Source organism: Athene noctua, chromosome 5 (genome assembly GCF_965140245.1).
Source record: "Athene noctua chromosome 5, bAthNoc1.hap1.1, whole genome shotgun sequence".
Lineage (NCBI taxonomy): Eukaryota > Metazoa > Chordata > Aves > Strigiformes > Strigidae > Athene > Athene noctua.
Window position 1 is genome coordinate 39,914,386 of NC_134041.1, and position 24,629 is coordinate 39,939,014.

Consider the following 24,629-nt stretch of genomic DNA (forward strand, 5'->3'; position numbering starts at 1 on the left):
ACGTGACAAGTATGAGTTCATTAGGAGCGACTGCAGTTACAGCCCAGCCTTCCTCCTCCACTGAGACAAAACCCAGCAGCACAATGTGCTCTAAGACAAATGAACTGGCTTCTCCTAGAAAAGCTTCTAAAAACTAACGGTGTTTGAGGGAAAGCACAGCTCGAAGGAATTAAACTTGATTCTAACCTGACCACAGTCCAAAGAGAAAATTAATTTCATTTTAAGTACTAGATTTTTTTTTTTTTTTTTGGTTACTGATGCAGTGTTTAAGCTGGATAGTCATCTCTTTGACTGGGCCCTCACCCACTAGCATCAGAATGATTGCTTTTACAGCACTTTGGGGTTTTTTCTTACAAGGGTTACTTCCCCCTTGAACTGTCCTGTGGTGAACTGCTGGATCAAATCATGGGGAAGAAAAAAAAAAATCTCTAACAGAGGCCAGCAGTGAACCCCAATAACAAACCAGCACGTTTCCCTCAAAACCAAGCACTTCTGCCAGACCATTTAGAGACACCCTGGGACCATGAATGATCTTTGGTCCATCTTTGGTACAAATTGATATCACTAAATGACGTCAAGAGAAAACACCATTCTTGCAAATCAGGTGTTAGAGGTGTCATTTTAATCACTGCAAACTCTTCCCTTCATTTTACAAAACCCATGCAGCTATTCAGTTCTATCTGTCGGTAGCTGCTTTTAGTTGAAACCATTCATTTATCATCAGAGATTTGTATCTCTCCCCAAACTACAGCCTCACCAATAGCCTACACAAGTGATGAAGCCAGCAGTGGCTTATCTGCAGGAAGGGCTGGCCAGCCCCACTCACCCCAGGGCTGCGTCCTCTGAGCCTGAGACTTAGCCCAGCGTCTTACCATGGGAAAAAAATGACAACATATAAACAGTGGGGAGATGCATTACCTCTTTTAAAACTAACTCTCTCTGTGGTAGTTGTAAACATAAAAAGTGGCCATCACTATGTGTTGTCCCAGCTGACCATCTCTATTCTAACAGTGAGGGTAAACTGCAGGGAGCTGTTGTGAGCGGTGCAGCAGTGGAGGTAAGGGCTGCCACAGACCCCCTCCCAGATCTTGGTGACGGTGCCACCGAGAGGAAGACCGTGGAAACAGTAGCCTGATGACCCAAAGCTCCCAGCATATTGTTATGGTTAACGAGGGAACGCAGTGGCATAGGCAGCTCATGGTTTGGCCACATTGCAGCCCAGAGGCTTGCTAACCCTTGGCAGCTACAGCAAGAACACAAAGCACAAAATACATCTCCCTAGAATGCCAAGTCAGCAGTTTTCTTATCGGAGGAGACTGAAAAACTGGAATCTCAAATACACTGGGAGAGTTTCCCACTAAACATCAACTATCAGGCCTTTATTTATAATTTATAAAAGTAATCATATTTCAAGTTTGTCCAAGTGAAAGAGGGTCTGCTTTGGGTTTTTAAGCTATGAATTTTGTTACCAAAAAACTCCTGTGTTAAGCATGAATGCTGATTATTAAAAAGCAAAGCCAATAAAAATGATCCAGTGGACAACATTCCTTAATGGAGACCATAAAACACAAGGACAAGGGAAGGACAATTTGGAATGAAGTGATAGGAAATTAATACCTTTTACTGCCAGTTAGTCTTACAAACAGAACAAATCACATCAGAGGACTTAAAAAAAAAAAAAAAGTAATATACTTTTGAACTCATCATTGATCATATATGCTTGGGAAGAGTTTCAAGAAGCATTGTGTTTTAATCCTCAGTCACTGCTAACCACACTGGGCGTTTTGCCTTTAACATTAATGGGTAAGGAGTTACTCCATGAACCTAATAGCTTTGTACATCCAGGTGCAAGGATTTTTGTTCAGGTTGGGAACAAAGGAAGGAGAAATGAGAAGTTGTTTACTGCTGTGTTGGGCTTGGGCTTGTTTTAAACATCGGAGACCAGTTTTCAAAAGCTGCAGGGTTTGGATGCAGCCATTCAGACATAGTCAGGCAGAGGTTTGGTCTAGGTCCATTTCCAGTTTTAATAAACCAGTGGCTGTAATAAAGGACAAGGAACTTGAAAATGTGCAGGGCTAAGATATAATATTTTATAGTTCATCCTGCAAGGCAGAAAGTTGATATCTCACTAACGCATATTAGAGGTTGTTGGAGACTTTCCAAAAATAAAGGACCTAGCTTATTTTTTTATTTTTATTCATTCTCCTCTATAGTCTGCGGTTTTGGGAGTTTTCTTCCATCTATCCATTGGTCTGTGCCAGCTAGTAAAAAATACATGTAAAATACTGTCTGTCCTCATTTATGCTGATGGTCTGCTGATAGCAATGAAGCCACCTCAACACTGGGACCCTAATACTGAGATGTCATGTTATAGGAAAAAAAGCTAAGAAATAACTGTCCATAAATTAAGCATCTCCCCAGGAGGAAAGAGTCTTGTCTTAATAAATTACATAGGATTGGAACAGGGTAAAAATTTCACTGAATACTGAAGATCTATATCAGCTTGAGGATCGCACCACATGGGCACAGGTCATTTTTCCTGGTGTTTTTCCTCCTCTGGAACCACTATCATTTCCCAGCACATCCCACTTCTGTGACTAAATGGCAAGGAATGAGCCAGAGACACGTGGGGTGGGGACAGAATCAGCCTCAGCATCTCAATCAGCAGGGAACCGGCTTGCCGAGTAAACCATGTCAAATACAGACAAGATCAGAACTAGTTTATCATCCAGACTCATATTTCTGCCAGGTTTTGAGAGAGTGACTGGAGAATACATGTTGAAGCTACGACTTTAGAGACAGGAACACTGAAATAATAAAATAAGGCAAAATTCAGGATAACAAATGACATCAGTGGAACAGTAACAATTTGGGGTCTTGTTAAGCCCAGGACCTTAGGCAGCAGTGACACGCTGGGGCAATATTATTTTAACCCTTTGACTTCTTGATACAGAGTTCAGTCTGCTCTTTGAGGGGCCCTGCTCTCAAAGAACAAAAGGGAACAAACCTGCATTATCTGAAGGCTGTTAACAGCCATTGAAAAACTGTCAGCTTCATTCCTGAGGAACTGGAGCAGCTTCTGGGCAGATGAAGCCCAAATGCCCCAAAAGGGGGAAAAAACGGAACCTGAGTGCTTTTAGTTGGGATAATAATGACTGCAGCTGCCAAGTCCTACTGAGAGCAAGGCAGAGCCCTTAGGCTGTAAGTCTAAGTTATATTTAAAGGCTTAGGAGGCTGTTGCTAACTATGTCAGCAGAAGCCTACCAGCTGAAGAGGAACCAGCAGCCCAGCTCCTCAACTCAGCAGAAGGGATGGAAAGGCTCCCAGGTGCCAGGTCCGCAGAGCCTCTCCCTCTCACTGTGGGCAAATGGGACGGCTCAGGCTCAGGTGGTGTGAAGAAACCTCTGAACCAGTGCTGGCAGAAGGAATGAGGACAGTAAACTCTGCAGTCCTGCAGCAGTTGCAGGTAGCTGTGTGCTCTGTCCATATCTCCTCCCCAGCTGCCCGCTCAGATACACAGCTGATTTCCCAGCTAATATATCAGTGCTCTCAACTTTCCAATTCTGCGGCTCCTAAAACACATTGGTTTACCTCTTTTTTTTTTTTTTTTTTTTGAAAGACTGTATCGATTTGTCTCCTACTGATATAAAATACTCTTTTCATCTGTATTCTAATGTACTGTGTCCACACTGAGCTGTTCTGGTTTCAGAGTTGGTTTTGTTTCACTGACCCACAGGGCACTTTGCTGCATGTTACTGTGGTTTTCTCTTTCTTCAATCTCACACCCTTGCTCCTTCACCTGTGTTTTGAGTTTAGAAAGAAAAGAAAATATAAAGTCAAAGGAATACGTTATTCTGCCTCCATCATGCAGGATGCTGCCGTCACACCTCAGGTGTAATATTGGCAGCAGAGGACATCCCTCCTGCTGCTGCTGGCCGGTGAAGGTGCCCCCTGCCACCCTGCTCCTCAGATGCCCTCTGAAACAGCTAAGAAAGAAGAGGATATAAACCTCATTAACTGAGACAGTAAATAAATAGGAGTAAAAATATCAGCAGCAGCTTTGAAATGCTGCTGTGCTGCCTGAAGGTGAAGGTAACCAGCCCCCAGCTTCCCCCATACCCACTGCCTCCCCCACCTTTCTCAGGAATCACAACCTAACAGCAAAGAGAAGCATTAGCTGCAAACTTCAAAGGCCGCATCTTTGAGCATGGCTGAGAAGCAGGGTTGTAAAATTAGGGGCTGGCCACAGCTTTTGGGTTTGCATGCAGCAGGACCCCACAGGAAGGGCATGTCATCCAGCCATCAGGGTACAGTTTGGCTGCCCTCTCTTGTGAATTGTGTGTTGAACCAGATGCAGTTTTATAACTCTGTTTAAGGCCACCTGGGCCAGGATGGTTTCTGGAAAATTATTTCTTATTATTGTGAAGAGAAAAAAGCATTTCCTTTCATTTCAGCATGAAGGGAATGGTGTTGAAAAGGTAGAGAAAAACAAGACGTAATTATTTACCGTACTGTTCCACACCAATTTCTATGCATTTTCTAACTAACCATCATATAATCCTCCAGTTCACCTCAGAAATGAAGTCATCCTTACAACTAAAAGAAGTATCTAGTTTTCCTTCATTATGCACTCCTGCATCTGTGTGCATGAATACTATTTTCCAAAATCCAGGGGCATCAAACCACTTTTCCAGTGTTTCAAAACAACTGGAAAAGAAACAAAATAAAAGCACTGGGAAAATGATCTGCCTTGCCTTGATCCAACGTGACTCAGTTCTAACAAGCAAGCAGTTTGTAATAACAGCTACCCCAGAGGTGCCCAGTCCACCAGTTATCTCCACTTTTGCAGTTTTGAACCCTCGAGCTCTGTTTAGCCTACAGTCAAAAGAAAGCATTTAGCAGAGAGTGGGGGTTTTTTCCAATATATTAAATCCTTGCACCTCTTTTAGCTTCAGCAATTTGGGATTGACGCTTTCAGACAGACAAGCCTAATTTCCCACAGACGGATGAGCCTGCAACCCCAAAGAGTGCGGGAGCACTGCTCTGAGCCAGGGCAGCTGTGTCCACCTTCACCCTCTGAAGGTGGGTCAGTACCAAGAGCCCAAGAGCTGCAGCTGTGCCAGGAGACCTCTGCTCTGCACAGGCAGGAGGCAGCAGCACGGGTTGAAGGCAGATGCCCTGAGCTCCCCCGTCCTCCCCTGCTGGAGGCGCAGCTGCTGCATGAGGGGCAGAAACTGGTGACACTGCACACACTGCACACACTTGGACTATGGTTTCCCAGTCAACACCTGCCTTTGCTGCTAGGTTTACTGGACAGAAGATAGTATTAAGGCATGATTTCAGGCAGGTGGGAATTACATGCTCTCACTGCAGACTTGGGGAGATACTTTACAGGGCAAGATCCAGATGGACATTAGAAAAAGTGAATCTTCAGGCACCTGAACGCCTGTGCAAGGAAAGCAAAGCAGCAGCACGTGTGTTCACAGTGCCCTGCGACAACATGCCTGTTGCCACCATCATGTCCCCCTGCCTGTGCCATGCTGCCTGGCCCCACTGCCAGCCCAGCAGCTGGGGAGGGAAAGCCAGCAACAGCCACAAGCTCCATCTCACGTCACCCCACAGGGAGCAACACCTGCAGGGCCACCAGCCTGCAGCCCTGAATCCTGCCTTGCCTTCAGAACCTCACGGCTGCTGTTGCCACAGCTGTGAGCACGTTGCTCTATCAGGAGGGGGTGTGGGAGACAGCCACACTTTTGGAGAGAGGATCTTACGCCAGCAGCTCTGCTGTGCAGGGGCTGAGCCTGCTCCCTCCTCACAGGGCACAACAAAGCTCTGGCTGCACCCCGCCGACCCAGGGATGCCACAGTCACGGCCAAATCTTCTGGCAGTGGGCTAAATTGCAGCATCCTTCAGGCTTCCTCTGTGGGGTGGAGGGAGTAAGTATCTCAGGGGACTGAGCTGCACAGCCTCACATCAGGGGCCAAGGAATAGATCTTTCTGCAGCTCCCTTGCCCTGAATAATCTGTTGCTTGACATCACCAACTGTGCCTAGAGGAGAGAGGGTGATGGAAAGAGCAAGGAGGGAGGCATCCAAGCCAAAGGACTACTTTCTTGGGCAGCTTTGAGCCAGGAGCTGCGTGACCTGGTGTACATACACTGTGCCCTGCGAAGTCAGCCCCAGCTCTTGATCTGAGGTGCTGCCACAGACCCAACAGCAATCTTAAAGACCTCCCTTGTCAACCACGGGTAATTAATGCTTACGGCGCCTGTCAGGGCAGCAATCTGCTTTGTTTCCCCATTGTGCAGGGCCAGCCTATTGTTTGCATACACCAGTGAGTCAAGGGGCCAAGGGTTAGTGGGTTAACAGCTATGTCATGCTGTGCTCAGGGTGGGGGACACGGGCTCTAGCTCTGCATTTGGGTGTAACTGCGTGCTGGCCCCAAGCTATAACCCTTTCACCCCTGCCCAGCCAGCCTGCCTTGGCTCCACTGCACACTCCTCCCACAAGATGTACAACCCTGTACCGAAAAAGAATCAGACCAAAAAATGCAAAGCTTGAGCTTCTGTTGTTTAAGCAAGGAAACGTTCTTTAAGAAATGCAGCAAAAATATTTATAGGGTCCTGGCAACATAAGCAAAGCATGTGACAGGCTGCGAGGCCAAGACTGCATGCTGGCATCCCCCGGTTTTTAATGTACAGAATCACACAGCTTTCTCCAGGGACACTTTGCACTTTGTTTGGCCTTGGCAACCATCAAGTTAATAGCAACGCTGCTTCCAAAAAAATAAAATCCTAACCAAACACTGACTTTTGGCAGGGAAGAAAAAACAGCTAAGACACTGCATCATTTAGTACTAATGCAAATTTATTGCTCCAGCAAAGCCTAAACACTAGCAGCTGACGCCTCCTCCTCACACTCCTCTGCATCTCTGAGGACCACCTCGTGTCAGCTGTGCCAGTAGTGAGGCCGGAGAAGGAGCCCTCAGAGAGCCACGCGTGGGAGCCCAGCCCAAGGTTCCTCCTCAGGGCCAGGGTCCTGGCAGAGGCTGGCGCTGCAGCTGCCACACATCACCAACAGATCGCCTTCGACTTGGCTGGGACAGCCGTTGTTATTAGAGAGACACCAGCGACACAAAAGCCTCTCTGGAGGAAACTGCAGTGAGTGGAGGATGAGGTAGGAGTGGAGGGGAAGAGAGTGAGCAGGAAAACCACAAGACACTTGCGCCTGCTAAAAATGATTTCACCTAGTAATTTTAGCAGCTGTTGTGTTCCTCTGCCTACCTTCCTGGATGAATTTTAAGTAGGAGGTGAGTGAAAATGAGAACGGTGACAGAGTTTTTCCCCCAAAAACTCTGTCTCTGCACATTTTTAACTTCTCCCTGACCCCATATTAAAGACACAGTCAGTCATTTTCCTCAGTTATGTGGGTTTTGTCCTGGCTGGTAAAAAGAACCAGGAATTCACACCAACGTTTCTCAGGTGTGGTTAAAAATAGTGACCTGTTGGAGGGGCACAAAGCCGCAGCACCCCTGGTCCAGCCCTGTACCCCAGTCCACGTGGCTGGACCTGCCTGCCTCAGATATCCAGGTCCAAGATATGGATGCAAAAAGAAATGCAGCTTCCTAATAAATAATAAATTATATGAAGCCATTGCTTCTTCCCACCTGGTGAGGGATGGTTTCTATCTGGCATGGACCAGGGTGGACCTCAGCAATGTCCCATCTCTGGGTGGCCTGAGGAGCGGCAGCACAGGGTGGTTGCTGTGCCTGCTCCCTCACCCTACACCCACCTGCTTGCAGCTGCAGCGGCCACGTTTGGTGAGGACTGGGGGGGAGGACAACTGGAGAAACCCTCTCTGAGCCCTGTGGTTAAGCAGGTGCTCTGCTGACATGCACACACATTGGAGCACGCACAGCAAGGGCTGCTGTTTGGTTGGAGGTACACTGACATTTACACACAAGCTATAACTGGTGTTTTAGTCCTCAAAAATATATATGCATAGTGAACATGGGCTAACGTCAAGCAAAGTGCATAGCATGCCATCAAATCAGATGACGAATTGTCTCCTCACTGGGGACAAGTAGACCAGAGCAGCAGTTTTAGAGTTCAAAGTCCGGTTACCTACTTGTTTATGCTGCTCTTCACTGGGGCCTTTGGGACCTGAACGTTTTGCTGAATTCTTGAGAGACAATAAAGTGTGCTGCTGAGTAAATTTGTCTCCATTCTTCTCAAACTTCATCAAACCGAATTTTAGGGTTTTGTTCATTTAGTTAATAATAAGAGCAATTTGGCATCAGTGTTAACCTCTGATACGGTTGCAGTGAACTCAAGTCAAAACACCAAGCAACATTTTACTTCCAGCTATGTCCCAGGATATTTCCGTAACCACCGACAGAACAGGCAGCAGGTACTGACAACCTTCTGCAGCAAGGTCCCTCAAACCTTTCTCCATTTAGGCATGGCATCTGAAGTCGAACAAGCTTGTCTACACTCAGATCCCCTGTAACAGAATCACCTCCCTCTCCTGTCACAGGGAGCTCTCCTGCCTCCAAGTCCCTTCATCTTCCACCATTTATAGCTCACAGTGAAGGTCCTCCTTCATCCCAGCTCTTAAATCACACTCTTGCCAGTCCCTGATACCCTTGGCCTCAGCTCTGACAAAAGAAAAAACCACCTCTTTGCTCCCATTTGCCTCCCAAAGCAGTGAGTCACCTGCTTCCCCAGGTGCAGCCTTCCTGTCCTACAGCTCCTCCAAGCCCACCTCTCCACCGCACCAGGGCAGGATGGGTGACCTTGTGCAGGAGCAGAAGCTCCTTCTCTTGGAGGTTTTGGGAAGAAGAATAAAACACTGCAAATATCTGTCTGCCTCTCTGTCCGCCTCTCTGTCCTCACACAGGCTGGTTACTGCTGGGAAAGCAGTTTTGGTCACATGAAGCAAGCTACACAGTCCCCTTCCACAAGGATGGAAATGATGTATAGGGAAGCAAGGCAGGGGCTCTGCCAGCCTGTGGCACAGCACAGCGTGGCCCTGATGTGGGGCTCCCAGGCCTCAACCAGTGCAAGGGGAAAGAGGTTACATGGGAGAGGTACTTGTGCTTTCACGGTGCTGTGGCTCTTTTTTTGCCCACCATCTGGCAGTCCACCCATGGCTAGCGTAGGATGCAGGCTCTGGGTGGCCACAGCACCCTGTGCAGCATCCCCTGGCAGACACACGGACCACTTGGAGGCAGAAGAGCATGGAAAAGGCTTATCTAGAGCTGTATTGGAAAAATCAGAGCAGTGATAACTGGAGAAGTAACATCAAGGCTCAGGACAATTGTTGCCAAGGTCCAGTTTTTAGTTCAACAGTGCAATAAACTGATGTTTTGGGCTGTGAAGATTTTGGGCCAAAACTCACCTGTGATCAGCTCGTTCATACCATGTCTTTAAACAGAGTGAGACTTAATACAAAAACTTGCAGTTCAAGATTTAAAAGTTTTTCACTTGAAAGTCAATGTCTTTTTAGCCTGGTTACTTCTAAATTGGGTAGAAAGTGTCTGTCCAGCTACTAATTCTCAGCTAGCAGCAGGACATCCAGATTGTCCTTGAAATGTTGTGTAAAATTGTTTCTACTCTAAGTAATTCACTTCTGTGAGGTTCTGATTGCTGACACATTGCTACCAGCAGAGTATAGGGCATTACAAAAGATAACAACATTTTGTACCTCAATGTCTTGACTTCAAAGTGTTTAAACTTTATAAACAAAGAGACATAGCTTCGGTCTAGCACCAAATAAAGCAATTTATGTAAGCAGAAAGTCTGGAACAAATAATTAAAACATGAGACTAAACAAAAACATTTGTGAGTTTGTTGAAACAACTTTGAAATATAAACTCTTTTTTTTTTTTTTCCTGTGTATATTTATTTGAGCGTTACCTAAGGGTGCCCTCTGAGTGTGTGATTTCTCACTTGTGTTGCATTTGGAAGTGTGTCAGCGGTGGCCACCGTGGAGCTGGCTCTGCAGGCCCTTTTCCCGGCGTGTCCGTGCCTCACCCCAGCGGCAGCCTGGATGTGCCAACCTCTCTTCCAGGGTGCGAGCTTTTACTTCTGGACATACGGGTGAAAACCCGCAGTAGCACACCCGCCAGCCCTCAGCTCTCCTCCAAACCGCAACTCCGTAGCAAATACCTTCCTTTCTCTTCCGTCACCTAGTGGAGCTGTGCAGGATTTCCTATCAGTAGTCTGGCCCAAGTGTTTCAGGCGCTCCCCTCCGCTCCAACATCGCACCTCAGTAGGCGGCAGCGTGGCGCTGCGCGGCTGCGCTTGGGAAAGGCGTTACTTCAGTAACGAGCGGGGGGGCGGCGCGGGGGCTGAAGCGGCCGCTGAACGGAGGGGTCGCTCAAGGGGTCGCACCCAGCAAGGCCCGCAGCCGCAGCCCCGGCGCTCCGCAGCCGCTACCCGCGGCCGGCCCCAGCCCGCCCCGCCGCCCGCCGCCGGGGCTGCGCTGCGCAGGAGGCGGCGCCGTCGAAGCGGTGGCCGCTGGTGTCCCGCGCGCCACGAGCGATCGCGTGGTGCCACCTCGCGGGCAGCGGGACGAGCGCGAGCGCCCGGCGGCGGGAGCTCGGGGCCGCCCGCAAACGCGGGGGGACGCGGGGAGCGCCCGCGGGTGCGGCGGGCAGCTCTGGGCAGAGCTTGAGGCGCTGGACCTGCCGGGGAAGGCTCCGGCTGTGACCCCTGACAGCAGCCGAGGACCAAAGCGAAGTGGGCACTTGCCATCTAACGCACTGGAGGAAAAATAACTTCTGCACTGCTCGTTAGCAGGGAGATCTATTTCTCACAACAGAAAGGCCGAGGTTTGATCCAATCCCCGCTAGGCCTTAAGCAGGGACTGCCCAGCACCGCCGGCCCCCTCAGCCCGTTACCAAAACCGGTATCGAGAACTTATCAACACCAACAGGATGTAGATACCAGACACTCCTTTGTTAGCAGCGCTGGGTGCGTAGGGGACTCGTCTCTCCAGCAGCGCACACCTAATTCGTGTAACATGTTGATTATATAGAATACAATAATACATACTAATCAAGTGCTCATACATAAACATGCTAACTACTGTAAATCATTTTAATATCCACGCCTCTTCCCAGTTATGCACACTGGAGTCCTGCAATGAGCCTGGGGTGTCAGTGGTCCATGGTGGTCGCCATCTCCCCCTCAGAATTACTTTTTACCTAGTTTCTTCATAACTTTGCAGACATAGGCAGGTTGTTACAGTTCATTTCTCTAATTTCTATTAATCTTACCTTTTGACATGCAAAACAATAAAGTATTATTTCAAGAATAATATTTATTGAACTATGTGGCCCATGCAGTCTTGGTCTGAGACTTTACAGGTAATCTCACAGAAGCACAGCTGGTTACATGGTTATACAGTATTTCATAGTTACTTAAAAGAATACACAATTATTCTCTGAGTTTTACAAAACAAATATTCTTATAAATTCCATTCAATTATTTAATCATTATTATTTTTCATCATAAGGTCCAAAATCATCCACTTAAATCAATGGCCATCTGTAACAAGCTGAGCACCAGCTCTGCCCGGAGCGGCTGTGCCAGCAGCAGCACCAAGGGAACATAGCCCAGGCAGGGGATGGCAATACCACACCATACTTCAGACTCTACAACAGTAACCTTCCACACTTTTAATATATACATGAATAATGTTAGTTACTCTAGGATCACTCAGCTGCTTTAAAATAAACCATGTCCTGAATTGCTTTAAGATCATGGCTTTTATCAGCAGAAGACAAGGAAAGCATATCCATTTAACATCTAAATGTATTTTAAAAAATAATTTCAGGCAGTTTCCTATCTCACAGTAGCAGTGGATTAACTTCAGAAGTCAAAGTCCTTTTCTGTACACAACAGAGCTACGAGGCAGAGGTTATTGTCATAACTTACATCATTTTGCTATGAAGTGGTACAAAATCCTAGAGTAAGGAAGTCACAACTGGTGGCACTAACTCTTCCTGCTCTAGTCCATGATTTTGAAGCTGACATAACCATCAAGGTAGGCTGCAAAAGGAGAACCCTCTTCTAGTAGCTGTTTGTGATACATGAAGGCTAATAGGAAAGTGACGGGCACTTTAGAACCTGTACAAAATCAGATCTCAGCAAAGAATGACTAGCAAAGGCTGGTTTCTGTGTACTTGCCCATGAACTGCAATCCTGTCTTTGAGTTGTGTATCAAAGCATACAAGCTACCCAAGACCAACAGCCACAGGACCACAGAGGGGTGGTGTCAGCCATGAAGGTCCTGCAACCCTTGCTGTGGTGTCCTGGGGTGTCACTACCAACTCTTAAAAGTTGCACAGGTATACTTACTACCAGGTGTAGTTGCGTATTTTCAGTACAGGAACACTCTTGCAATGCTGCAGGGTGCAAGACTCATACTGGAATAGAGCTCTGTGCCTTTTTAAATAAAGGGAAGGGGTAAAAAAAAAAAAAACCCAATAGAAAACCCAGTGTGGGAGATATGGACAAGCACACAATCAATATGATCAAGCAATGCCAATTTATTGAAGCTAAGCAAGCCCTTTTATAATGTTTTCTCCTGTGCACACGAATGTTATGTGATACAATTCCTTGTGATTGGATAGTTAGCTTTGTTCACATGCTTCAAGCCTTCTTGCGATTGGGTAAGAATTGCCACATCAGCCTTGCTTAATATCTTTCTCCACCCAACCCATTTCCTGGAGTTGTCTGTCGAGTTCTTTGTCCTCCCTTCAGGGCTATGTCCTTGTCATGTCCTTGCCGAGGCTGAGGTTCTTATCTGTCTTGCTGAAGTGCTAAGGCTTGGACAATAGGCCCAAGCCAGATTTGACCTACAGATGAATCCTGTATATTTCATAACTGGTAACCATTATGCCAACAGGTATTATACTAAGTTATAATAAACCACCTATCCTGATGTAAAAGGTGGAAGTGTTGAAGCCTGAGCAACAGGCCCTGAACTGAAACTGTTAACGCGGAATGTAATCTTTAATGAAATATACATGAAGGATGTAGCTACCTTGAATGTATCTTTCACCTCCTTTGTATGTGAATAGAACAACAGAGTCATTGAGGCTGGTGTCTGGTTACATGACCTGATGCGATGTAGCTACTTTGAATGTAGCTTTCCCCTCCTTTGTATGTTAATAGAACATCAGAGTCATAGAGGCAGGAGTCTGTCCCCTAGACCAGATGTGAGACCTTGCACATAATCTGATCAGAGAAGCAGAGAAACTCCTTTGGCTTCTTCCTTGAGCCCTGGCCAGGCTCTGGGGGGAATCTAATGTGAGATTGAAACCAGGTATTTCCGCTTAAAACAAAGGTGCCAGCTCTTCTGGCTTGCTGATTTTTGGGTATATAAGGCTGGACCCACTCACAGCGACTTTGGCAGCCTCACCTATGGGTGGACGCACCACATAGGATTTCCCCCTTGCTGGGACAGGCTCTCCAAACCCTTGCTGTAACCGGAGCTCCCCCAGCAACTGCTGACCTGGATGATGGTAAAGTACGCAAGTGGTGATGTATCTGTCTCAATCACTATTCTCTTTCTCAGGTAGTAATGATTTGATGCATTACACGGTATTTTCCCATTTAAGCACACTGTTCTGTCTTTTCTTACTGTATGTTTTCTGTCCTGTTACATGATTTAGTTATTTTAAGTAAAAATACACCTGCTCTTTTCACTCTGGTGTCTGAGTTTAATTGGTATCCCTGATCAGCAAAACACCTGCTTACATGCAGGATTGCTCATGTCCATTATCTCACAGAAAGTCCTTTAGGATCCCTACAACCCAGGAAGAACAGAACCCCAGAAAAATCCATTTTGAGGAAGATACTTTATAGAAGAAAACTTTAATAAGAGATTGACTTGTTTGTCAAAACACTGACGACGTTACACTGCTCTAAGCACCCAGGGAACAAAGACTTTCTACTGGCAGAGACAAGTATGCGGAGGAGTGGTGTCTGGAAACCAAAGCCAGCCCCATCAAGACACTGCAACCAGTTAGAAATCACAGTGATTCTGCAGGTCTTGATATTTATCCTCTAGTCAAGACTGTGAGCCTTGATGGAAAGTTTTGGCTTTTATATTTCAGAAGTTGGGGCATAAATGTGCCTGTAAAAGCCACAGCGATATGTTAATACATCATTATAACATGCATAATACTATTACTTAAGGCTTAACACAGTTCTGAGAAAATGGACTGGTTTGTGGCAAAGCACCTTCCATTGCCTTTCCAATCCACATATACCACTGACACACAGGAAGATGCTAAATTCTTAAGGTCATCTCCGATCACACAAGGAAGGAGCTTTCCCTCACTTGTCCAGCAAAAAGCTGGAATTACCAACTTTTTTGAAAAGAAATTCAGAAATTTAAAAAAACACCCAGTAAATTTACACTTTCCTCACTATTTCTGCAAATTGATGGAATAAATCAGGCAAGAGAACAGTCACAGAACTTGAACTGCTATCTGTATCCCAGATATTTTAGATTCACTAGCAAGACGCAAAGCACAGCTTCTGAATACCACCACATCAACCCGTTGCAAAGGGGATGGGACAGGACAGAATGGCCTGAGTAAACACAACAGGTTTCAGCTCCTCACATTCCTACTTTCAAGTAAGCATGCAAAGTCACATTAAAAACAGACTTCTTTTTTGTAGTAGAACTGTGTTTAATTATTTTTCTTATACAAATTAAGAGAACTCAAAAAAAATCCTTGTTCTATTAAACTGAAATAATCCAAACTAGCACAAATTAATATTTAAAAAAATACTACAATGATGGGTATAGTGGAAAGAATAAAAAGCTTTTCAATTCCACTTTCTGCAAAATTACACTCCGAATACTACCTCATACATACAAGAACGCAGCCCTTGGTGAAAAAAAATCCAGTGCAAAACAGTTTTAAACCCACATATTATCAGAGTGTAATGGAAGTAAATTCACATTTGAAGAGAAACATCACATTTTATTTTTCTCTTCAGTAATAAGATTATTGCACAGAAACAGTCAAGTGATTTTTCCCCACAAGAATTAATACTTTACAGCTTTAACAATTCTAAAAGCATGGTTCCAGTATTTGCTGCTGCTCAAGCACTCCCCATAAAACATACTGTTTTATAAAAACATGTTTATTTGATCAGCTGAGTTCTTTCCTTCTTGTGCATCCACTCCAACACTAATGATTTTGCTGCACCACTTAGGCCTTGTGATTTTGCGGTGACCGATTTTGACTTGTGATGATGATGTATGAGAAGAAATCATAATCCAAGAAATACCCAAGCTGGGCTGACTTTGCAGGACCAACAGGACAAAAAAGCTATGAAACCTATTTCTCACTCAAGCAAGCTCAATCTAGTCTGGTTACATTCTCAAAGTGCAAAACCAGGCTGTATCTATTGAGAACTGTGGTGTATTTCTCACAGAACCAGATTGCAGAGCAGAACTGCACTTCAACTAAGTTCACAGTTGCATAGTAAAAAAGTCCCACAATCTTTTGGCTAATTTATGGTCTTATTGCCCAGGAGGAGCTCTAGTGGTATGCTAACACAACCTAAAGCAATTTACTTAACCTAAGAGTCAAATTACTCCACTGAAGGAAGGTAAGGTAGAGTTCAGTTTTAAACAGTGGTCTGAGACTACAAAAAAGAAAAAGATTAAAACACTATTAGTTTTTTAAAAACCACATTAATTATAATGCATACACTTAAATTGAGACATGGAAAGAAAATGTCTGACAGCTGTGTTGCAGACAGCCTTGAGAGCACTAGTTAGTATTATTTTTTCAAAGTGATGAGACAAAACAGAATAGGCATTACCAGGAAACATCATATTTCTCAATCTATATCTAATCTGCAACTATAAAACCCTTAAGTTGTCAACTCCACCACCGATTCTAACACCTGAAACATCTGAATAGTAAGAACAGTATCAACACTGGAGTTATATATGCTCTGGGTGACTGTACTACTCCTTTCAAAATGCAATGGGACTCCACCAAATCAGTGTGACTACCAAAGTAGCTCAGTTAAAACATGTTTCAGTTATTGTCTGATGCTTTTAATTAATATTATTCAATGTAAATCTAAAAGCTGGACCAAGTTAAATAGAAAAGACAGTTCCATAAATGCTACTCATGGGATCAGAAATGTTTTGGGGGTTTTTTGATTCATTTTTCACAGAGTTGAAGTTGTCCTGAATGGTAGGGCAAGAGGCTAGGACAGTTGTCCACAGTCAGTAATGACAATCCTTTTAGAGGTCTTTCCACTCTTGGAACCAAAGCTCTCGATTTTTTTCACAACATCCATTCCCTCCTTTACATGCCCAAAAACAACATGTTTTCCATCTAGCCTGTAAAACAAATGAACAAAGACAGTTTTACTTAAAACAACATAAAGACTGAACTACACCAAGCTCAGTGCAGAGGTGTTAGCAGGTCTTCATTGTTCTCATCTGCTGGTCAACTCTACAGCAAAGACAGAACTGCTCTCCAAGTGACATGAAATACTTTTAGCTTTGGATCTTAAAGCATTATGAGGGATAGCAGCCTTGTTACCCTCAAAAGCATTATGAGGGATAGCAGCCTTGTTACCCTCACAGCCCTTCCTCCCTCAAGTAGCACAAAACAATTTATTTTCCATTATGAGTCAAGTAATTTGGAAATTAAAAACAAAACCCCCAAAACAAACTAACCAAACAAAAAACCAACAACCCACAAACAACAAAAAAAAAAACTAAGAAAACCCCAAACCCTCCGAATCCAGGCATCAATTAATCAGGTTAATATGCACAGCTGCGAACCTACCAGTCAGTTTTTGCAGTGCAAATGAAGAACTGAGATCCATTTGTATTGGGTCCTGCATTGGCCATTGAAAGAACACCTAGAACAGCAGCAGCAGCTTATTAGATTGGTGTAACAAGTATGTTGTGGAGAAGACAGTTTTCCTCTGCACATTTAGACTGAAGACGGACAGACAGAAGATATGATGGTTTCACATTGTCTCCAAATGACTTCTAATGCCAACTTGTTGTCTTTGACTATTCCCTCGAGCCCAGCCTCCCTTCTTTCCACAACAAGAATGTTAATAATTTAATTAGTTGTACATGTCCTGAATGCGATTAACATCAGGTAACCTCTACTGTGGTTCAACAGCAGCAGTAGTTCCCTGTGATGAGGAAGTAACAATCTGAAAAAGAGACTATGGAATTCAATCAGATGTTCTTATGTACGGCTTTTCCTTTATTTTTTCTCAATTTAGTTTGAGCTTAAAAGGACATGCCTCTAGTAAATAAGAAATCTGGGATTGCTTTGTTTCACTTCTGCAGTAACCTCCTAAGTAAAAATTCAAGTCTATGACTTACAAAAGAGTAATTTCACCTTTGTAGAATTTTAAATACAAAAACCCCCCTAATTTATTTTGCCCAGTCCCTTTTATAGTAAGGGCAAGAGTGGCAATATCACCCATTACAGGCTGACTTGTATTTGTACAGCAGTCTACACAAATAAACATGTCAGGGACAATACATTGTTAAACTTCCTTGATATTTGTGTAACCACCAAGTGCCTCACACATCTAAAAACCCCATATTTTTCTTAAACACATCTTCATAAACAATGCTTCATTATAGGTTATAGCCATCAGAAGGTGGAACAAATATGTTTATTTACCAGGTCCTACATGCTTAAGTAGGAAATTTTCATCTGGAAACCTACTGCCATAAATGGATTTTCCACCAGTTCCATTATGATTTGTAAAGTCACCACCCTGAAACAGAAATGGCTGTTAACTTTACTGACAGAAGCATTATTCAATATTAGAAGTGATGCTACTGAAAATATATTCGCTTGCTCTAATTTAAAAACATCAGCACATTTTCTATGGTCACATGAGGATTTAAACCCATGACACTAGATGAAGATACAATCAAACTAAAAGTAAACTCCTGCTCCAGATATTGCAATACTCTGCAACTGACATCCATGATGCCAACAACCACCCTTCTGTGTTACATTTGGAGCCTTGCTCCCAAATGTATCAAACAGCAGTACTTTTAAGAAACATCTGAAAGACTTCAAAACAGAATCACCCAAATTCACCGTAGGCAAGACTTGAGACCTTTTTTTTTTGGTTCCCTTTCTTTCTTTCTCTCAATAGGTATAAACACTGGCCAGGATCTCCATTATTACTACTTGCTATGTCTAGGTTTTATTGTTTAAGTGTAACACCTGAGCTATTTTAAACATCCCTCAGCTACATGCTGTTTGCTGGGACAGATGTGGCCACCTGTCTTCGGTTAGACAAAACCCAACAAACAAAACAAAACCACCCAGCCACGGTGAATCCAAAGGTGGCTCCTAACACGGCTTCCAGCAGTCTGCCACCTCCTCTCCCACAGGTGACACCACCCATGCCGGCAAGGAACTCTTATACCCAACTCTTAAACAGGTATTTCATGTGATGTTCATCCTTCCATTCTCACCTTGAGCAATCTATTACAGGTGGTGTCAGGGCTTACTCCTACGCAGTCCCAGAAGTATGCTCTGCATGCTGCATGCCGTGGGGAGGCATCTGAATCGCCAAGTCCTGGGTGTGATGACCTCCAATTAGGCTATACCAATTGTCTGAATCATATTAACACTGCATCTCAACAAGTGGGAAGGCCTCTACTGTTTCCTCTCACTTGAAAATATTTGAAACCTCTGACATTACCCATTTTGGTAATGACTACTAAGTGATTCCTAAACATCAGTTCATCATCTCACCATACCACCTAGTCAACCACCTAGTATCCTCATTTCAGGTCCACTTACAGCGACAAAACAGAGGCAAGAACAACAGACTTACACAGAACTTTACAAATTAGTGGTAGAACTGAGACTAGGATTTCCATTTTTCTTATATTTATGTATCTCTGACCCCAGCAAGACTTCTAAACTTTGTCCCTTTGTCAGTATCACAAAATCCTAGTTTGCATTTCAAAGGCAAGAAAATAGGTCCTTTACAGGACACTTGTCTCCTTTCATTTCTCAGAAATAGGTCATAAGATTGTTCTGACAGCTGTATTTTTAGTTTAAAAAAAGTGAGGAAGGGGGACCATGGCAATCATCGGTTAATAAATAAAGCACGCTTACTATAATCTTCATCTCAGATTTATTACAGAGCTATTCTACGATGCAATGTTGTTGAAATGTAGCTTCTTTTAAGGGAAGAGAGGACCACCAGGAATCATACAATCCAGTGCAATACAGCAGCTGAATTCCTGTTCATCTGCCAAGCACAGAAAAAAAAAAAAAGGCTTTCAAAAAGATTTTGTTTGTTTTGTTGTTGTTGATGTTTAAGAAAAAAATGTTAATGTGCATGAACTTTGATTTAGAATTTTGAAAGAGTCATCCTTTAAATCAAAATAAAATTCATTTCAGGTACGTCATCCCAAAAAATTGACCCAAACCCTTTTTGGTTCCCTCCTCCACTCTGTATTAGGGAGATGTTCAGAAAAAAAAAAAATTAAAAAACCGCACATTCTCTATTGTGATCAGATTATTCTACTAGGAATAAAGAACGGACACATTGTTTTCTCAGCTCTCTTAGAAAGAGAGTCATTCTACCCACAAATACTTCTCCCAAGCAAGTGCGATATGCCCCACACTGAAGTACACTGCTATACAAAAGCAGAAAGCCTTAAGCCAGGGGTTTTTTTAAGACAGCCTACACATAATTTACATTTATTTGTACAAAGGATGGGCTAAGAAACAGCCATAGCAAAAAGATGACAAATGCAAGTCACAGTCACTTCTTTATTCTGTAGTTAGCAAAGGTTAGAGCAGAGCCACTTAAAATGTTACTAACAGTCTTACTGGTTCTAAAAGTATATAAATAATGTACAAATAAATTTAATAGGAGAAGTGAAAAAAAAACCATTACCTGGCACATAAATGAAGGAATCACTCTGTGGAAAGTGGATCCTTTATACCCAAATCCTTTTTCACCAGTACAAAGAGCTCTAAAGTTTTCTGTGAAAACAAAACATAAAGTATTATGTTGCCATATATGACATATACATATACATAACATAATTAAACTCAAGTGGATTAACTATGCCCTAAGTTTATACACTTCAAAAATTTTATAGTATCTTTTAGGTATTATTGATCTATTAGTTGTTTCCATCCTTTAAAAAACCCTCCATTATAAAGCTAAGGAAACAAAGCTTGTTTCGTCTCAGAAGAAGGTACAAACACAATCCTTTACCATCTCATCTCCTCTATTTTGCTGTTATATCTTAACTCCAATCCCCCTGTCACCTCAAAACCACCACTCTGGAGTCAGAAGTTTCATTTTCTGACTTAAGCTTTTGTTCTCTAAAGTAATTGCAAAGATGATTTTTTTTTTTAAGGATATTCATCTACTGGAAACTGAAAGAAAAGTAGTTTTTCAGAACTGCTAAACAGATGAGGAAGGAAGCACGTGATAGAACACAAAAACTTTGTAACATGAGTGCAGTAAGCAGCTAGCAACCAGGAAAACAAAACCCTACATGGTCTCTGGAAAGTCTAAAACACCATCCCTTTGGTTTACCCTTTCCCATTTGCAAACTAATGTATTTCTAAACATATTTATTCACCACGGATAACCCAACATGGAGGTTGTAACGTTGGCACAAATTACAAAATAAAACTTTGGAACAGCAACAAATTATAATTCCTCACTAGCACTGTTCTGACAAAGAATATTTCATATTTCTCCATTTAATAAATGGGGATGAAACATGGAAATAGTTTCCAAAAGGTAAAAGAATGTTCTTGTTCCTGCAAATCGCAACCTAAATCTTAAATATATAAAGTATGAAATTCTGGAGATGCTGCCTCACCTGCTGTCTTTGGAACAACATCAGCTTTCAGCTGTTAAAGAAAAATAATCAAATCAGTAAGTCAGCCTACATGGGAGAATGGTACAACTGAACCCTCTTCCCAAGGTAAGGAGCTATGTGAAATCACAAGTCACCCCAAATTCCAGGAACACCATGACTTCCCAAGCATTTGGCTAGTCATTAAAAATATCCCCTCAATACAACTTTTGGCCAGTTGATGAAGAGCAACTTGAGCAGTGTCTAATTATTTAATCGATCAACACAATAATTTAGCAATAGCTAAGAAGGATCTTTACAACGGATCTTAAGGATCAAAGCCAGTTTGGATACAACCAGAGATCAAACTCTCCCCAGCATAGAGCCATCTGTTGAAATGCATTTATCCAGAGGCACGTGCCCAGCCCCAAGGGTATGTGGTACACCGCAACTGGAGTCCTGGCACTTACCGTGCTTTTCATAGGTGCAGTGTATACTGCAATTTTCCTGTTCGGGCCTTCTTTAAATGGCTAAGTACTTCAGAGACTGAATTTTTAATGATAAGAGCCAGTTGCTCGCTGGCTGTTGAGCTAGCTGCCAGTTCAAACAGAGCTGTGCTAACCTTTCAACGCACACGGAGCAGGAAGCTCAAAGAGGCAGCACCTCAGAAAACTGGCAACTAAGAATCAAACAATAAGCATCCAGGAAAAAAGAGGAAAAAACAGGACGAAGCTAGAAGAGCGGCCTAAGACCCAGGAGTATGCCAACCCCTGTGCGGCAAGGTGGGGGTCCTGCCCTTCACTGGGCAGCGCAGGACCCCAGAGCCACGACGGGCCTTCGGGCGCTTTGCTACTGCTGGAACAGCGCTTGCTCCGCTCAAGCCAGCGGAACGCTGCGGCGCGAAGTTGACTCTTGTCCAGTACTTCAGTTCCCGTGCTGTGGCCCAGAGCCGCCTTCTGCCGAGGCTCCTGCCACAGCACGGCCCGGCCCCTGCCTCAGGGGCCGCAGCCGCCCCCCAGCAGCCGCCCCGCAGGGACGGTGATTTCAGGCACTGGCTGCTCGCGTCGAGCCGACGCCTGGCGCCCCGACCCCCGCCCGCCTCCCACCCTCTCGCCCTGGGAGCGTCGCCCCGCGGGCGGCCGGGCAGCGGCCCCAGCAGCTCAGCGAGGGCCGCCATCCGCCGGGCCCCTCTCGCGCCCACACCGGGGGCGGCTGCGCCTTGCCCGCGGCCCCGGGAGCCGCGCCAGCCTCCTCCGCCCGCGCCGGACTGCCCTGACCTTGCCGCTCACCGGCCGCCATGCCCGGGCGTCCCACCGCCCCCCGGACACTGTGGGCCGGGCCCCGGCGCCAGGTGAGCTGCCGCCCCTACCTCCAGCACAACACGTCCCAGCGGCTGGTTATCGGCGCCCACGTCCAAGTACACCACCGGGTTCGGCGGGTCCGCGCCGGCCGCGCAGTAACCGCGGGCACCGGCCGCCCGCAGGCGGGCGAGCCCCGGCGGTGGCAGCAGATCCCCGGGCGGGCGCAGCAGGCGGCGGGCAGCGCTCAGCGTCAGCATGCCGCAGGCAGGCAGGCGGCGCGGTACGCACCGGCACACAGAAACACGCGGGGGCTGCCGCCGCGGCCTTTTATGGGCTCCGTCGCGGACCACAGCGCCCGCTGGGGGCGACGGGCGTCGCGCAGGCCAAAATGGCGGCGGGGGCGCGAGGGTCGGCAGCTGCTGGCGCTTCCCCCTGACAACGGGCCGCCCCCACGGCTGCCGAGAGGGACCCGCACCGTCCTCGCCGCCCACCATTTCGCAACGATTTTTAGGGGCTGTTGTTTGTTGTCGTTTGTTTGGGTGTTGGCGGGGGTTTTGGCACGTTTCATCACAGTCCCTTACCTCAGGGATCAACAGCGATGGGAAGTCTCTAAAATACTGTAATTCCACGCGACACCTTTGGGCTTGTCCCGCAGGCCCCAGGGAAAACACCTCGGCAGGGGAGGCTGGGCTGCCGCGGGATCACCGGGTGCAGCGGAGAAATAGGAGTCATGGCCGGCCGGTACAGCGTCACTCACCGACAACGCCCACGGAATTACCTCATGACACATGACGAAACAGGTGCACCTGAGCCTGTGGCATCACCATCACAGACCTCCAGGGGTGCCCATGACATCGTTTCATAGCCTGACCTTGGCTTTGCCAGGAGGCCTGCCTTGAAAGATTACAGTAGTCTAGGTTAAATGGTTTATAAAGGGAAATATGTCTCATGTTTTATATAAAAATAACATCATTTTAGTTCTCCTGATTTACATCAAAATACTTAGTATGCATTTCAGTTAGATATTATTTTGAAATCCTCTCCAGTTGCCATCCTGATTCTGTATTTAAGAACTTTAAAAAGTTTTCCAAATGCCACAAAATGTCTTTGCTTTGCTCTTGATCTGCGTAGTCAAAGAAAGCTCTTCCATTAGCATACTAGCATCAGGACAACTCCTCTCATAAGCCAGTATACACTGTCTCTAAAAAACTAGTCCTGTTGGGATATTTTACAATCTGCATACATTTTATTTCATCTGAATAATTGATAGTGCAGTTCCACACTGGTAGGTGAACCACAACCTACCATTACTGTATCAGCACTGCTTCAATCAGCAGTCATATCACTGATGCAAGCCCATTGGTATGAGAGACTTTTTTTTTTTTTCATTGAAAACAAACAGCAAAATAAGTTCTGTTCTCCACAACAAGCATTGCACCTACAGTGTTCTGCCCCATTGTCATGGTTTGGGCTCAGAGAGCACCTGAGCACCATGAAGCTGCTCACTCCCCCCTTCCCCCCCCCCCCCCCCCCCAACACCAGGAAAGAGAAAGTAAAGCAAAAGGCTTGGGAATCAAGATAAGTACAGGAAAAAAACCACAACATAAATTTAATACAGACACACCACCACCATCCTGTAACAGAGGAAGAGCGTGAGAATCATTAGCACCTCCTGAAAGCACCTTCCCCCATCCCTTGCTTCTTCCCGGGCTCAGCTTTGCTCCTGATATCTCTGCCTCCTCCCCGCCAGTGGCACAGGGGCCAGGGAATGAGGGCTGCGGTCAGTCCTGACGCTTCCTCCACCTCGGGGAGGGGGAACTTCTGGCATTCCTCCCCTGCTCCAGCCTGGTCCCCCTCTCACAGGAGACAGTCCTCCACAAACCAGCTCCGACATGAGTCACTCCCACAGGCGTGTGGGTCACCCCCACGTGCTGCAATCCCCCCAGTGCTGAACGACAACAGCGGGGGCTTCTTCCCACGGGGTCCCGGCCTCCTTTGGACACAGTCACCTGGGTCGGTGTGGGGCCCCCACAGGCTGCAAATGGGCATCTGCCACAGCACAGACCCCCATGGGGGCCAGGGAGGGGCCCTGCTATCCTACCGTGGGATACAGGGGGGCTCTACACTGGTGCACCTCCCCTCCTTCTCCTCTGTTCTTCCACTGACCTCGGTGTTCGCACAGATGTTCTCAAAACTTCTTCTCACTAGTCCCATGTTCCCCTTCTTAAATACGTTACCAAAGAGGCACAGCTAAGTGGCCCGGCCTTGGTGCGAAGGTGGGTCTGACTTGGAGCTGGGGGAGCTTTGAGAAGCTTCTCACAGGGGGCATTGCTGTAGCCCCCTCCCCTGCTACCAAAATCCCCACCACTTACTCAAACCCAGGATACCCATTACACCTGAAGGAAAGGACACACAGGACACCTGATTCTTTTCACTTATGATAAACC

At 45.5% G+C, this 24,629-nt stretch overlaps 1 protein-coding gene across 1 annotated transcript; it reads right to left on the bottom strand.

Annotated features, from left to right (window-relative positions):
* Positions 1-11,355: 11,355 nt before the first annotated feature.
* Positions 11,356-22,503, bottom strand: PPIF (peptidylprolyl isomerase F). Its single transcript, XM_074907127.1, has 6 exons — positions 22,251-22,503; positions 20,906-20,936; positions 19,960-20,048; positions 17,706-17,802; positions 16,842-16,917; positions 11,356-16,387 (listed from the first exon to the last, which is right to left on the bottom strand). The coding sequence occupies exons 1-6, from the start codon at positions 22,437-22,439 to the stop codon at positions 16,252-16,254; spliced, it is 618 nt and encodes a 205-aa protein (XP_074763228.1). The 5' UTR covers positions 22,440-22,503; the 3' UTR covers positions 11,356-16,251.
* Positions 22,504-24,629: the final 2,126 nt, after the last annotated feature.

Excerpts from the sequence above, each read along its gene's own strand:
- PPIF (XM_074907127.1), bottom strand. The coding sequence starts at position 22,439 with ATGCTGACGCTGAGCGCTGCCCGCCGCCTGCTGCGCCCGCCCGGGGAT. Across the intron at positions 20,049-20,905 it reads TGTTGTTCCAAAGACAGCAG|AAAACTTTAGAGCTCTTTGT; the intron begins GTGAGGCAGCAT and ends TTGTTTTCACAG. Across the intron at positions 17,803-19,959 it reads TTCCTTCATTTATGTGCCAG|GGTGGTGACTTTACAAATCA; the intron begins GTAATGGTTTTT and ends TTTCTGTTTCAG.